This window comes from Triticum aestivum, chromosome 1B (assembly GCF_018294505.1).
Source record: "Triticum aestivum cultivar Chinese Spring chromosome 1B, IWGSC CS RefSeq v2.1, whole genome shotgun sequence".
Lineage (NCBI taxonomy): Eukaryota > Viridiplantae > Streptophyta > Magnoliopsida > Poales > Poaceae > Triticum > Triticum aestivum.
The window spans coordinates 522,970,881-522,986,089 of record NC_057795.1 but is presented as its reverse complement, the minus strand read 5'-3'; the positions used below and the strand labels follow the sequence as shown (position 1 = coordinate 522,986,089).

At 44.5% G+C, this 15,209-nt stretch overlaps 2 protein-coding genes across 2 annotated transcripts; both read left to right on the top strand.

Annotated features, from left to right (window-relative positions):
• The first annotated feature begins 319 nt into the window (after positions 1–319).
• On the top strand, positions 320–1,673 carry LOC123136237 (BTB/POZ domain-containing protein SR1IP1-like). Its single transcript, XM_044555571.1, has 2 exons — positions 320–784; positions 878–1,673. Exon 2 carries the CDS (start codon positions 965–967, stop codon positions 1,265–1,267), a length of 303 nt encoding a protein of 100 aa, XP_044411506.1. The 5' UTR covers positions 320–784; positions 878–964; the 3' UTR covers positions 1,268–1,673.
• Positions 1,674–4,356: 2,683 nt separating this feature from the next.
• Positions 4,357–15,066, top strand: LOC123136230 (histone H4). The gene is made up of 2 exons (XM_044555565.1): positions 4,357–4,741; positions 14,836–15,066. Exon 1 carries the CDS (start codon positions 4,430–4,432, stop codon positions 4,739–4,741), a length of 312 nt encoding a protein of 103 aa, XP_044411500.1. The 5' UTR covers positions 4,357–4,429; the 3' UTR covers positions 14,836–15,066.
• Positions 15,067–15,209: the final 143 nt, after the last annotated feature.

Genomic DNA, 15,209 nt, shown 5'->3' with positions numbered 1-15,209 from the left:
CACGCTCAGGCTCCAAGTCACAAACACATCTCTACTATTAAAGGAGAATCGAACGTCGTGATGGTTCGACCTCGTTCCACCCCCTCCTCTGGCAATCGATACATCCTCTCAGCCACATCCTTCCACCGATTTTTTTTCAATCCCTCCGAAAACCAGAGGCAAGTAACCGGGTTCAATCAAACTCTTCCACCCCACGTCGTACAGTTCCGCACAACTGGAAAATCCACGCACAAAAAAAATCGCCTGAAAAAGCCCACGTTCGACAGCTAAAAAAAAAGAAACGACGCACGTTCTCCACCTCCTCCCCGACCTGCCGATCTGTATCCTCCCTCCCCCAAAACAGGAACCATCCGCACCCAGCGCCCCGGACGCCCCGTCTCCGACGACCACCCGACGCCTCCCTCTCCACCGGATGGCCCCTTATTCCTTGATTGCACCTCCCTCTACCCCATCTGTTATATGCCGCCCCACCCATGAACCTTTCGCCATGGCCGCCTCCTTGGCCATGCCCGCATGGCAGCCATGGTTGGGATCGTCACCTCCCTTGGACGGGGTGGTATGACCACGGCCAGTGCGATGGAGGCGAGGGGGTTTGTGGTGGTATCAGCCACGACGGTGGAGGCGGTGACGGAGTTCTAGGAGGAGAGTTACGCGAGTTGCGGCGGTGGAGGCGGCGGCGGACATTGAGCCTCGTCACCACGACCCCTCTATCGTCGGTTCTTCCTCTCTCCCTAATCCCTTCTCAATCCAACCAACCAATTTGGGAGAGCAGCTTCCGCACAAGGTAACCAACCAACCCAAACTTCGATTCTTACCGCGCGCTTAGAAATCGCATGGAATCGGCAAAAGTCCTGAGTTCTAATGAAAACTTCTGCAGCTTCCACTGGCATCTGAATGCGGCTACATAAGGAAGCTGGTGTTAGGGGCCAATGGGTCCAGGGTGACCCACCTCGAGATCACGGGCATGCCCGGCGACGCCAAGGCGTTTGACCTCGTCATCAAGTTTTGCTACGGCATCAACTTCGAGATCACCACCGACAATGTCTCCATGCTGCGCTGCGCCGCCGAGCACCTGGAGATGACCGAGGAGTGCAAGCCCGGGAACCTCATTGGCAGGACCGAGGCTTACCTGGAGGTGGTGGCGCTGGCGAGCCTCGAGGACGCGGTCACCGCGCTCCGCAAGGCCAGGACCGTGGAGCTCCTCCCGACGTCCGACAAGGTGCATCGATGCCATAGCGACCATGACCTGCGGCGTCGGCAGTCATGAGGTATTGGACGGTGGCTACGATAGTGTGGGCGTGGCGCCCAACCCCGTGGATGACTGGTGGGCCAACGAGCTGGATGGTGGGAGTTTAAGCGCACTCTTTGGTTGAACCTCATGCGTAAACTTTGATAGTTCCTGTGACATGATTTCAGTTCTTGGGTAAAATTCAGTTCTTGAAATGTAAGTCATTCTGTACATTTTTTTAGTTAAGGAAGAGAGAGCTTGTAGATGGTTAGCTTGTTGATTCAACTCACCCCATGTTTGATGAAATCAAAGGCTTATTTGCCATTGTTCCTGTGACATGATTTTCAGTTCTTGGGTAAAATTCAGTTCTTGAAATGTAAGTCATTCTGTACATCTTTTTAGTTGAGGAAGAGAGAACTTGTAGATGGTTCGCTTGTTGATTCAACTCACCCCATGTTTGATGAAATCAAAGGCTTATTTGCCACTGTTCCGTGGGGTTTACTATAGACCTTGAAGCTTTTGCTTGTGTTATCTATTAGATATTTTTCTCAACTCTCTGCGGCACATCACCTCCCCCTCTTTGCACTGACCTGTTATTTTTGTTTGAGCAGGGACGACAGCGAACACAAGCAAAGAAATTGGTAGAAGGTGAGGAGGACTATCTGATCGAAGTCTCGTGTAATATGTATAATGAATTGCATATCCATTATCTACCTATTTGTTATAACTATTGAGATGTAATTAAGACATGTCTAATCGAAATTTTGATATATGGAAGGCATGATACTCTGTATGTTCAAGGTTTGATTGTATGTGGAATTCTCATGCTGTAGATCCACCTCCACCGACATCACACACTCCTTGACCTCCCACCAGCGACGCCCTAAGGTCATTGACACAGGCGACCAAGTGATTACAACGACGTCGAGGAGGTTGTGGGTGAGAGCTCCTGTTCTCCTGGGGAGAGCATGTTGGCGCGTTTGAGGAGTCCAAGAAGAAGGGAGGAGGCACTCCTGTGGGCTGCTCTAGGAAATACTCCAGATTGAGAGAGGTTAGATTAAGGTCTCTTAATTCTTCACTAGAACTCTTTGGAGTTGGAAGAAGTGCACACATATGAAAGAAGGTACTGCAAGCCGAAGGCGCATATGAAGACCGGACAGAGAAGCAATGAAAGAAGATGAAGACCATTATCAAACTTTACCTATTTGTGTTTCGGATGGGACTTACATGTGGAGAAAGACATGATGATTGCCAAGAATGGAGGGAAGTGGGAGAAAAACATTGGAGTTTGTGAACAAATTTTGAAAGAAAGACCAATTGGTTCAATACTTGGTACGAAAACTTCACCCTATGACTTTGTAAATAAATGATATGGCATTCAATATGCACTTAGATTATTTTTCACATGTCTCTGGTTAAAATTCCATTTGGTGGGCAAGCATGTACTGATGGAACTCTCTTCAAGTTTCTATATATCATTATCAGATTGAAGAATTCATGTATCTTTTGTTTTCATCTTCCAAAACCAGTATGTTTATGGCTTTATGCAACGCTTGCTTTGACCAGACAATGACAATACCTTCAGCTCAAGAAAATCACATAAAGCATTTATTCGAATGGCATGGTAGTCCAAAATCCAAATACTTGAAAAACATGCACCTACATATGAGCCTTACCAATTCATAAAAATAATAAATTACAAGTAAGAGCTATTTTATCATGTCATAGTGAAACTATATGGAACAAAGTAGTGGAATGACACCGAAGCTAAGCAAGGAGTACACCGAGATAAAAGTGGCGGAGGAAGAGCAAAGTTTGTCTCGTTGGGGTAAGATAAATAAGATGTGCGTCGAGAAAATTTTGAACCAACGGAAGAAGAGATGAAGCTGCCGGCACAAATACAACCAGTGCAACATTGTTATGTTGTCCCGTGGCAACGCACGGGTATTTAGCTAGTAAAAGAAAGAGAGAGAGTTTGCAATCACAACATATTAAAAAAACGGAAATGTTAACGCCCACACGTCTCCATCCCCACTCATTTTGCCACGTATGAATAGATGACATCAGCAGAATTTTTTTTGGTTTCGACTTAAAAATGTTGTATCTTCTAAATAAAAAAGCGAACTAAAAATCCGTTTTCACCATTAAATCTGTCTCGACGTGATCTTCATAACTAGACCCCATGTTGATATGTTTCGACGAATTTTTTTTGCCAGAAGTTGCCGCGATATTTACACTGCAGTTGCCATAGGGCTTAAACTAAAGTTGCCATGTGGCAATTTTAGTTTGTAGATCATGGCAATTTTAGTATTTTGATGATGGCAACTCCAGTACTTTGACCATGAAAATTGTTTTTTGTATGAACCATGGCAATTTTACGTGCATGTATCATGGCAATTTTAGTTTATGGTTCATGGCAAGTCTAGTTTCTTAATTTCCCGTTTTATAAATGTCAAAATTTACTTTTAAATGTAGAAGAAAATAGCTGAAACATATCATGGCAACTTCAGTGTAACATCATGACAATTCATATGCAATAGACATGGCAACTTTTAATCCAAAAAAAATTTCATCAAAACATATCAACATGAGATCTAGTTTCGAAGATCTCATCGCGAGGGATTTAATGGTGAAAACGAATTTTCAATCGGATTTTTCGTTTAAGAGATAAAATATTTTAAAAACTGAAAATTCAAAAAGATTGCTGCATGCATGCATGTGATGACGTGGCAATTTGTTTACATTAGAGACGTGTGGTGCGTCTCTCTTCCTGCCACACGTGTGGCAGTTAGCGCGACCCTAAAAAAATCATAACAATATTTTTTTTAGCAACAACATAACAGTACTTGATTAGTTTTTTGAGGTAATTTGCAAAATGGAAAAAACGCACAACCCCCACGAGCAGCCGCCCAACAGCCGAAATATGTAGCTGGCGCCTGATCTGACGAAATTTGCGATACACCCCGCCACTCACCGATCGGCACCGCCCGCCAGGTCATCGATCCGCGGCAACTCTCCCTCGGATCGCCGTATCGACCGTCCGATCCATCCGCATCGAACGGCAGGCACATGCCTCCTCCGGTCCTCCCACCCCTCTCGCCTCCTTTAAAATCCCCTTCCCCCGTTCTCGCAAATCACAGCACCCATCACCACCGCTCCCTCAATCCCACTCGCGCAGCAGCTCCAAGAGGATCGTCAGCCATGTCTGGGCGCGGCAAGGGAGGCAAGGGGCTCGGCAAGGGCGGCGCCAAGCGCCACCGGAAGGTTCTTCGCGACAACATCCAGGGCATCACCAAGCCGGCCATCCGGCGCCTGGCGAGGAGGGGCGGCGTGAAGCGCATCTCCGGCCTCATCTACGAGGAGACCCGCGGCGTGCTCAAGATCTTCCTCGAGAACGTCATCCGTGACGCCGTCACCTACACGGAGCACGCCCGCCGCAAGACCGTCACCGCCATGGACGTCGTCTACGCGCTCAAGCGCCAGGGCCGCACCCTCTACGGCTTCGGCGGCTAGGCCGCGCCAGATGGTCGTCAGTCCTCGTCGCCGCCTGCAGATTCCGCTGTGTTAGTCCGCCCGTTCCTAGTAGTGTTGCGCTCAAGAAATCTCAGATGGAAACCGCCTTGTTTCCCATTTCCTCTGTCTGTTTAGCTGGATCATGAAATTATGTACTGTAATGAAGATGTTTGCATCCAGAGTTCGAACTGAAACCCGCATCCCTTGTCGTGAATTATGTGCAAATGCTGTGTTCCCCTCTTCTATTTTCTTGTGAAAGTTCGTGTGAGATTGATCTCACGATGTGTCGCATTTCAGATGAACAAATTGGCAGCGCAAATCATGATATCGTTCAGTACAATCCAATAGCAGCATTTCCTCTGGATTTATTTGCAGCACTCTGTTCCGTAACCTGCTTATCAGTAGAATGATCCTTTTTAGTTTTGCTAATTTTACAATGCTTATTAGGAGTGACACAATGACATCTCGAATCATGGGAACATGAGCGCCTGGTGCTTTAGGGAAGTATAGCTTAGATCCAATAGTAACAGTAGGTGTCATGTCACTGTACGAATGCTTCTTTCACGACATTTCAGATAAAAAGGGGCGAATTGGAGCGACCTACTTATGATTTGTGAATCATCTAATCCTAAAAAAAAATAATCTTGACGATTACTGATCTTTTGGCTCAAGGGTCCTGTGAATTGTGTGCCAATTTCCAGAACAGCTCAAATAACAACTCGAATAAAGGAATAATTATATTCTCTTGAGAGCACATAATACAGATTGCAAAATCATCATTCCGTCAGAACAGTAATGGGCTTTGAAAAACAATTTACGTAAGGAAGTCTGCTCCTTTTACTGGCATGTACAACTTCAGGAGCGCCTATTATGACACGACTGAACAGAAACGTGGTGCAAACAGTCTGAAGGTAGGATACAAGCATATGCCGAAGTACACAACAAAAAGACCTGTTAAAAACTACTCCCTCCGTTCCGATTTACTCGTCGTGGTTTTAGTTCAAAATGAACTAAAACCATGACAAGTAAATCGGAACGGAGGGAGTATACGTGTACACCGATGAGGAAAAGAAATGGAAAATCACTAGTATCAAGTATGGGCAGCAAGATGACTGAAGTAACGTAGAGATAGAGATGACAAGTTCCTCCCCAAAGCTTCAGCGTACGAAGTTCTTGGTGCTGCATTTAAAGCATCTTTGACGACATAAAAATTGAGGCCCTAAAAATGGTTTTAGGGTAGGAGAGAGAGAAGATTTTTGGGCACCAATATTTTTCTACAACTATCAAACATTTTTAAGTAATCTGAAACAAATAATATCAAACTCATGTCAAATAAGTCTGAAACAAATAAAACACAAAAATAGTGCATAATTATTACATGGTTCATCAATTCACAATCTCAAATTCAACACACCTGTTCATCAAACATAACACAAAGTTTGACATCTTCCATCACAATCTACTCCTATGTCACAACAAAAGGGAAAGAAATATACCTTGGGGAATTCCGTCGAATTCGAACACCTAGTGGGCATGGAGCGGAAGTTCGACTGGGATTAGTCTGCCATTCGTACATCAATTTCTAGATTGAGTTGCTACGGTCGACCAAATCCATAGTTCTAGGTGCAGAAATTTGTTGTCTGACTTGTAATGTGCAACTATCTCATAGTGGCCAATTCACGATGTGGTTCGTTTAACTGCTAGTATAAGTTAATCAGGATCAACATTTGTGCTTTTGCTTCCATCTGCGGACTCACCGATATAGATACACGATATCTCTTCGTAGTGACAGGAACTTCATCCTTGAGTTCATTTGATCAAGAGGTCCAATGATGTATTGGATCTCTTGCGGATTGTATTCAGATATCCAAATCAGCTCAGATAAATACTAATTTGTCAGGAGAAGACATGATACAGAATTCAACCATAATTCCGTCAAAATTGCAATGGAGCAAGCATACCAAGTTAGATTGATACTGCCATTCACAACAAATTAATGACCTCTCTTGTTGTTCGGCTTTGAAGTATACTTATATATACCCCGTAAAAAAGTATACTTATAAACACTTCCGCTTCGGTACAACCCCCTAAATCACATCAACGGATGAGATCTGTTAATACCCCTTCATAATAAAGGGTAGGATAGTCTTTCTTAGAAATACGTCGCACGAGCTTAAAATTAAAGACAACCCAGAGAAAGTCCGCCATGGGCCGGCCCATTAGTGAGTGTATCCTGTAGCGGGGTACCGAAAATCAAAAAATAATGCAGGCTACTAAGTATCAAACCCGGAACCTTGACGGGCAGTGAACATGTTGCTTGCCCGTAGGACAAACAAACTTTGGTGTTACATATGCAGCGCCATGTATCATCATATATATTTGATGTACTGTAACTAGGTTGTTTTTCTCGGACGAATTTTTCGGAAACGGGTCGAAACGGGATTTTCCGTTACTCCCGAGAAAATATGCTACCGATCATTTTTATTTTGAAATATTGGAATTTGGTCTGTGCAAATGATCATATACGATACCTTTGCGGCTATGCAAATAATTGCTTTTTTTAGACAAATGCAGATTATTGCTGTTCAGATGATTTGGCGTACTATTTGTGCCAGTAAAGGCCAGGAGTGGTAGGGATGGAGCTCCCACTTTCCTTTTTAGTGATTTATTCTGTCCGGTGGGCTATTCGCGTTGAAATAGGCGACCGCAAGGACTCGATCCCAGCAAGTTTGTGGAAGATGTGTCGTGTACTGACAAACACAAATATTATTTCAAAATTTCAAGCATTGAAAAACAAACATTTTTCCAGAATTACGAACATTTTTTGAATACATGTTTTCGTTTTGTTGTTCATAAGCAATTTTTGTTCTATATATTTTTGGATTTTCTTCTCTTTTTTGTTAATTCATTTTTCTCCTTCTTGAACTTTATTCTTCTTTTAGAAATTTGTTCAAAAATTTGAAAATTTGTTTACAATACTAGATCTCTTTTTAAATATAGTTTACAATAACAATTCTCTGCAATTTCACAACATTTCACATTTTGTATTTTTAGTTCACAAATTTAGAAATTTTTGCATTTAATAAAAAAATAATAAATTTTTAAAAAGTACATGCCTTACAACTTTCGTCAATTGTTGATATTTTATAACACTTTTGGAAAAAAATCAAGTTTGTAAATTTTTCATACACAATTTGAAATTTCAAAACTGTCGAGCAATTTCAATAAATGGTTAGGACATAGGAAAATGTTCATATTGATTGATAATGACAAAATCGCAATTAACAGAAGCAATCAATTAGGAAAAGGAACATGCTCAGTGAGGCTTGATGTGACACACACTTTTCAAATGGTGTTTTTTTGTATTATGGATAAATGACCCCAACTTTTTTATGCAGCCTGCCACAGACATATGAGCCATTCATGTTAGGTATTAATAAGTTCTGACGTGTTTACACGATGCGACACTTCCGATCATTTTAGCGGCTCTTGTCATCAAGAAAACTCCAAAAAATGCAAAACTTGTCAAAAATCCAAAAAGCTTGGTATGATGCATTGTTGGTCACATAAGCTGATGGAAAGCATTTGGATCATTTGAGGGTCGTCGAAAAAAATGTGCTTTCAAATGGGCCCTTCTAGCCTTACCCGAACACCCTCCGATGAATATCGTCTGTTTTTGGACATATTAAAATGACCCAACTTTTTCAACAAGGTGGGAATGCCCATGGAAAGCATGCATGCAAGGTTTGAACGCCTTTCATCATTGTATGGCTAGTTTGGTATTGCAAACAATATTTAAAAAAATAAAGATTTCAAAAATAATAATAAAGTAAAAATAGAAAAGAATTGACGAAGAAAGAGAATGAAAACAAAAAAGTAGAAAAAGAAGGGAAGAATAAAGATTTTTCTTTGAGAAAAGCAGCAAAATACTTCAGATTGCCCCTGTTTCGCATAAGGCAAGCGGCCGAGAGACGAGTTTGGGTCAGCCATTTCTGCAGATAGCGTAGGAACTACCCCCACCCCAACTTGGGAACCTTCTAGTTTTCTACTTTTATTTTACCGTGTTTCCAGTTTTATTCTTTTTATTTTTTCCTTTTATTTTGCTTTGTGTTTCTTTTTCATTGTTTTCTTTTTTTTCTTTTTTGTTTGTTCGTTATTTTCATATTTATTTTTCTTCTAAAAAATGTTTGTGACTTTTTTCAAACATTTCAAAACAATATTCACATTTTTAAAAGTTCTTTAGTATTTTAAAAATGTACAGAGCTTTCCAAAAAAATCATGTTCTCTAAAACTTGTTCTGATTGTTTAAAAAACGATGTCATGTTGGATTTTTTCTCAGAACTCTAAAAACATTCACGTTTTCACAAAAACTCGGAAATTCCAGATTTCCTTCTTTTTTAAAAAGAAATATTCACGACTTCTCAAAATGTTTGATTTTTTGTTTTTTATTTCAGAAATGCTCGTGTTTTCATATTCTGCGTAGTAGCTCTTTAAGGGGCGCGCTCAGATTTTATTACCAAAGCTTCACAGGGTGACTGGTTTGCAACTTTCCTCTGTGGGCTAGAGGTGCGAGGTTCGAATCATTATGTGATTGCTTTTTATTCTTGTCTATATATTACTCCCTCCGTTCCTAAATATTTGTCTTTCTAGAGATTTTAAATGGTCACCACATACGAATGTATATAGACATATTTTAAAATGTAGATTCACTCATTTTGTTCCGTATGTAGTCATCATTTGAAACCTCTAAAAAGACAAATATTTAGGAACGGAGGGAGTAGATCGCTGTCATACTGTTGCATAATGCGGAAACCTTAATGGGCCAGCCTGGTCAGGGGTACGTATGGCGTATATATTCGCGGGTATCATACATGTAAAGTAAGAAACCTTGTGAAAAGACTATACTCCCTCCGTTCCTAAATATTTGTCTTTCTAGAGATTTTAAATGGTCATCACATACGGATGTATATAGACATTTTTTAAAGTGTAGATTCACTCATTTTGTTCCGTATGTAGTCATCATTTGAAACCTCTAAAAAGACAAATATTTAGGAACGGAGGGAGTAGATCGCTGTCATACTGTTGCATAATGCGGAAACCTTAATGGGCCAGCCTGGTCAGGGGTACATATGGCGTATATATTCGCGGGTATCATACATGTAAAGTAAGAAACCTTGTGAAAAGACTATACTGCCCTTTATACGTTTTCTAGGGGGGTTGTACCGAAGCGGGACTCATATATAAAAGATGTCTGCTCATAGGAGGTTAAACCGATATTTTGATTGATTACACTCAATGTAAAGATTTCAGTCTTCTCTTTTTGATGCCAACAGCTTTGACTACATACGGATGTATATAGACATTTTTTAAAGTGTAGATTCACTCATTTTGTTCCGTATGTAGTCATCATTTGAAACCTCTAAAAAGACAAATATTTAGGAACGGAGGGAGTAGATCGCTGTCATACTGTTGCATAATGCGGAAACCTTAATGGGCCAGCCTGGTCAGGGGTACGTATGGCGTATATATTCGCGGGTATCATACATGTAAAGTAAGAAACCTTGTGAAAAGACTATACTCCCTCCGTTCCTAAATATTTGTCTTTCTAGAGATTTTAAATGGTCACCACATACGGATGTATATAGACATTTTTTAAAGTGTAGATTCACTCATTTTGTTCCGTATGTAGTCATCATTTGAAACCTCTAAAAAGACAAATATTTAGGAACGGAGGGAGTAGATCGCTGTCATACTGTTGCATAATGCGGAAACCTTAATGGGCCAGCCTGGTCAGGGGTACGTATGGCGTATATATTCGCGGGTATCATACATGTAAAGTAAGAAACCTTGTGAAAAGACTATACTGCCCTTTATACGTTTTCTAGGGGGTTGTACCGAAGCGGGACTCATATATAAAAGATGTCTGCTCATAGGAGGTTAAACCGATATTTTGATTGATTACACTCAATGTAAAGATTTCAGTCTTCTCTTTTTGATGCCAACAGCTTTGCCACAGCCCAACATCAACAACTTCAGGAACATCTTTTTGAAAGTGAGCACCTGATACAAGAACGCGACACACTCTGAAGAGACAGACACAAAAGTACTTGACACAACAAAAGACCCTCTCCACAGTCAAAAAAAAAAAAGACCCTCTCATTTTGCAATATTAACACAACCAAAATTTGGCTCTCCAGCTAAAAATATACTACGTATACACTAGTATGGAAAAAAGAGGAAAAAATCACTATCAAGTATGGGCAGCAAGATAACTGAAGCAGAATAAAAACGACAAGTTCCGTGAAAAGCTCCGAGCAGCATGAAGTTGTTGGTGCTGTATCTACCCGATTCGTAGGATCCCAGTCCGGTACAGAGTAGAACAACCATGCTTTTTAAGAGCATCTCCAACGGCCGCACGAAACGACGCGCGTGCGCGGTACACACAGCTTTAGCGCGCGCGGGGCGTTTTGCCGCGCTCCAGCGGTGGCGGGAAAAATCACACGCGCGGGAACCGTTTACACGCGCGCGCGAAAAGGCGTCAGCTCGCGCGTCATCTTTTGCGCACCGCTTCCGGCACGCCTATAAAGTGCGGCGCGCCACGCGCCTCTCCACGCCTCCTCTTCTCCTCTTCCTCTCCCTCTTTGCCACGCGCCGCTCCAGCGCCACGCCACCGACGCGCCTCCACCGCCCCAACGCCCCGCCACCGCCGCGTCGCCATGCCGCCGCGCCGCCGAGGAGCGTTCGGCTACCGTGGCGTCCGCCTGCGCCCCAACGGCGGCTATTACGCGGAGATACGCTCCGGCGATCTCCGGCTCGGCCTCGGCACGTACGGGACGGCGCGCGAGGCCGCCCGCGCGTACGACGCGGTGGCGTGGCGCATAGGCCGGCCGCGCAGCCAGATGAACTTCCAAGATGTGTACACGCTCCAGCAGGCGCTCGACGTCGCCCCGCCGCCTCGTCTGAACACGGCACAAGACCGTGCGGAGCACGCCGAGCGGCAGCGCCGCCTCCTCGTCGCCCAGGAGGACGAGCGGGTCATGGCGGAGTGGCGCCGGCGCCACCCGGAGGACGTCGCCTACGAGCAAGTCTACTGGGCAAGGCGTCGCGAGGAGGACACGCGAAGGCGCCACGAGGCGCGGTTGGACATGCGTCGCGCGGAAGGCGTTGGCGAACGCGCAATCCGATCTCGTTGCAGCAGGTGGGAGGTCGTTCTTCACGGAGAACGATGATCGTTGGTTGGACATATGGCTAGATACCTCGGACAACACCGCCGAGGATGATAATGATGATGATGATAGCGACTTAGAGTAGTTTTTTATGCTATCTATTTAGTTTTTTATCGTTTGTCGTTTTTATTTTATGCAATCTATGTTTTTGATGTAAAATACCTTTGTATCATTTAAAAAATCTATGCAATCTATCTAGTTTCTATGCTTCCAATGCATACATCCTAGTTTCTAGAATGAGCGCATGCTGCAATTTTTTGCGCGGCTGTTGGAGCGGCGCGCGCGCTGCTGGAGCTGGCGCTGCGCCGCGCCAAACCAGACGATGAGCGCGTACTAAAGCCATTTTTTACGCGCGACGCGTTCGGCGACTGTTGGAGATGCTCTAAGGCACCCAATACAGCGGTTCAGGATGTTGTTATAGAGTGAAGGGAACACTAGAGTCACCGTGTTCCTATATAAATGTCAATTCCGCGTTTTTTATGCATGCCTTTACAAGTTTAAATTATGTCCCACAGTGTGTATTTATTCGTTTCTAATCAGTCAGTTCCAATGCAAAAAATTGTCCAGTAAAAAGTGTATGTTTGGCTTTAAATTTTGTCTACAAAAGAGTGTACTTCTATCTTCCCAATGCACTTTAAAGTAGAAAAAAATGCTTTTCTCTCATCAGACGGTAATAAGACCAATAACATTCTACACATGGCCTCCTTAATTTGTACATGCACTTAGTTCATTGTGGGTTGGATATTTAAACAGGAGAGAGATGATGGCTTGCATCTATGCCTGGCCATGGGCCGGGCCTAAAAAAGAACATGGCAGAAAACTGAGGTCCAGGCCCTACCATCGGGCCTACTTTTCAAGCCCAAGCCCGACCCATATAGTAAAAAGCCCTGAAAAGTCCTTAGGGCTTAGGGCCGTGGGCCGGGCCTCTTTCTTAAAATGCCAATATGCCAAGCCCAAACTCGTACAAGCCTTGTTGGTGGGCTCAAAACTCAGGCCCAAGCCCGGCCCACGGGCAAGCCCATCGGGCCTAGGCCCTGGATTTTAGGGCCGAGCCTGGGCGGGCCGACAGGGCCGGGCCGGAGATGGCCAGGACTATTTGCATCTTCCTAATTAGGGCTGGGCATTCGGTTTATATGGTTAATACGGTTCGGTTTATTTGGTATTTTATAATTTCGGTTTTGAAAAAATGGAAACCGAATTAATCACACAAAATTTAGAAACCGAACCATATTAACCATAATATATCGGCTCGGTCTATTCGGTTAACCGGAAAACCAAAATACATGCACTCATCAGTATATATCACAAGAGCTAGCAACCTTAACATCAGTCCGTGCTTTATTCGGTCAAGCAAACTAGTGAACATAACTAAGTGTAAAATCACATGGGGCGTTACATGTATTATGTACGGAAGAATATGTGTGATGCGTGTAAACTAAGCAACTAATGCACTAATTGATACACTAATTGCTAGTTACTTTCATAACCAAGCGCCGGGCATGCATACATACTCCTACGAGTACTAGTTAAATTGTGAGATTCGAAACTCATCTAGCGGCTGGCCTGACGTCTGCCACAACCAACAAGTATTTGCCAGAGGACGCGCCCCCGCTGCACTTTCGAAAACAAGGTATTGCATGGGGTATCGTACATATCGGTTTTTTCGGTGTATTCGGTTTTTGGACACTGGAAACTGAACAGAAACCAAACACCGAACAGCCTTAAAATTTCCCACCGAACAAAAAATCGAATCACCGAATTAATAGATAAATCGGTTAATATGGTTCGGCTCGGTTCGGTTTTTCGGTTTTCGGTTCAAAAGTCCCCACCCCTATTCCCAATGCATTTTTTACCCGCTTCACAATTAGTCAAAAAAAAAAAATCTATATGCACACTTTTCACCGGGGGAGGGAGTATCAGTGTGTAACTTCACACCCATTTCCTCTTCTCTAACTCTAGTATTTCTCGGAGATGACGATCGCTCGGAAGAAACAGAGTGCCAATGATAATCCAATTCACTTCACTTGTTGGGAACCGGCACGCTCTCTCTACGATCAATCTACGTGAGCCCCTAGCCATTGGTGCAGTTGACACCAACGACTTTTGAAAATCCTTCACTGATTCAATCTTGAATTTTCGAAAACGTCAGACAATCTGCTTGTAAGAGCCACTGTTAGACTAGGCACACTCCGTTGCCGTTTCATTTTTCGCGCCGTCGCGCACGAGCACCACAGAAGCGAAACTGAATTCGCACCAAGGAATCGCACAGACAGCGCGGCAACGAGCGGAAAAGGTTTCGAGCTGGCGCGTCACGGAACGAAAATTTTCAGGCGCGCCCCGCCAATCTACCGCGCCGAGACTCCCGCCACGTCACGGATCCGCGGCATCCATACCCGGATCGCGGTCTCGACCTTCGCAATTCTTTGGCACGCATCGCCTTCCTCCCACCCCTTTTAATCCCCTCCCCTCCTTCCCCCAAATCAGAACACCACAATCCACGACCGCTCCCTCGACCCGCATCCGCTCGCAGCTCGAACCAAACAGAGATCGTCAGCCATGTCCGGGCGCGGCAAGGGAGGCAAGGGGCTCGGCAAGGGCGGCGCCAAGCGCCACAGGAAGGTGCTGCGCGACAACATCCAGGGCATCACCAAGCCGGCGATCCGGAGGCTCGCTCGGAGGGGCGGCGTGAAGCGCATCTCGGGGCTCATCTACGAGGAGACCCGCGGCGTGCTCAAGATCTTCCTCGAGAACGTCATCCGCGACGCCGTCACCTACACCGAGCACGCCCGCCGCAAGACCGTCACCGCCATGGACGTCGTCTACGCGCTCAAGCGCCAGGGCCGCACCCTCTACGGCTTCGGCGGCTAGGCGTCAATCTCCGTCCGCAACCCGTCGCCTCCTCGCCTTCAGCCAACAACTCCGCCCCGCCGTGGCTGCAGCCTGCAGACGCGAGAAAACTGTCATATCTTTCGTTCAGTAGCTGTAGCCGGAACAAATGTTGCCTGTTCACCCATCTGTCTATCGCAGAATGTCTCTAGTTACCTTGTAGCTCCATGAGCCCAGTCATGAGATCGAATATATATCGTCTTCCCGTGCAAATGACGCGAGTTCGATGGGATGTTATGATTTACTGTCCTGTTCCTGAATGAATTCCTACGGCTCTCTGAATCTCCCCACATCTCTCTGATAACTGAATCTCCGGAGAGTCCGTTTCTCCGAAGAAGGCAGAGTTGCTAAACATC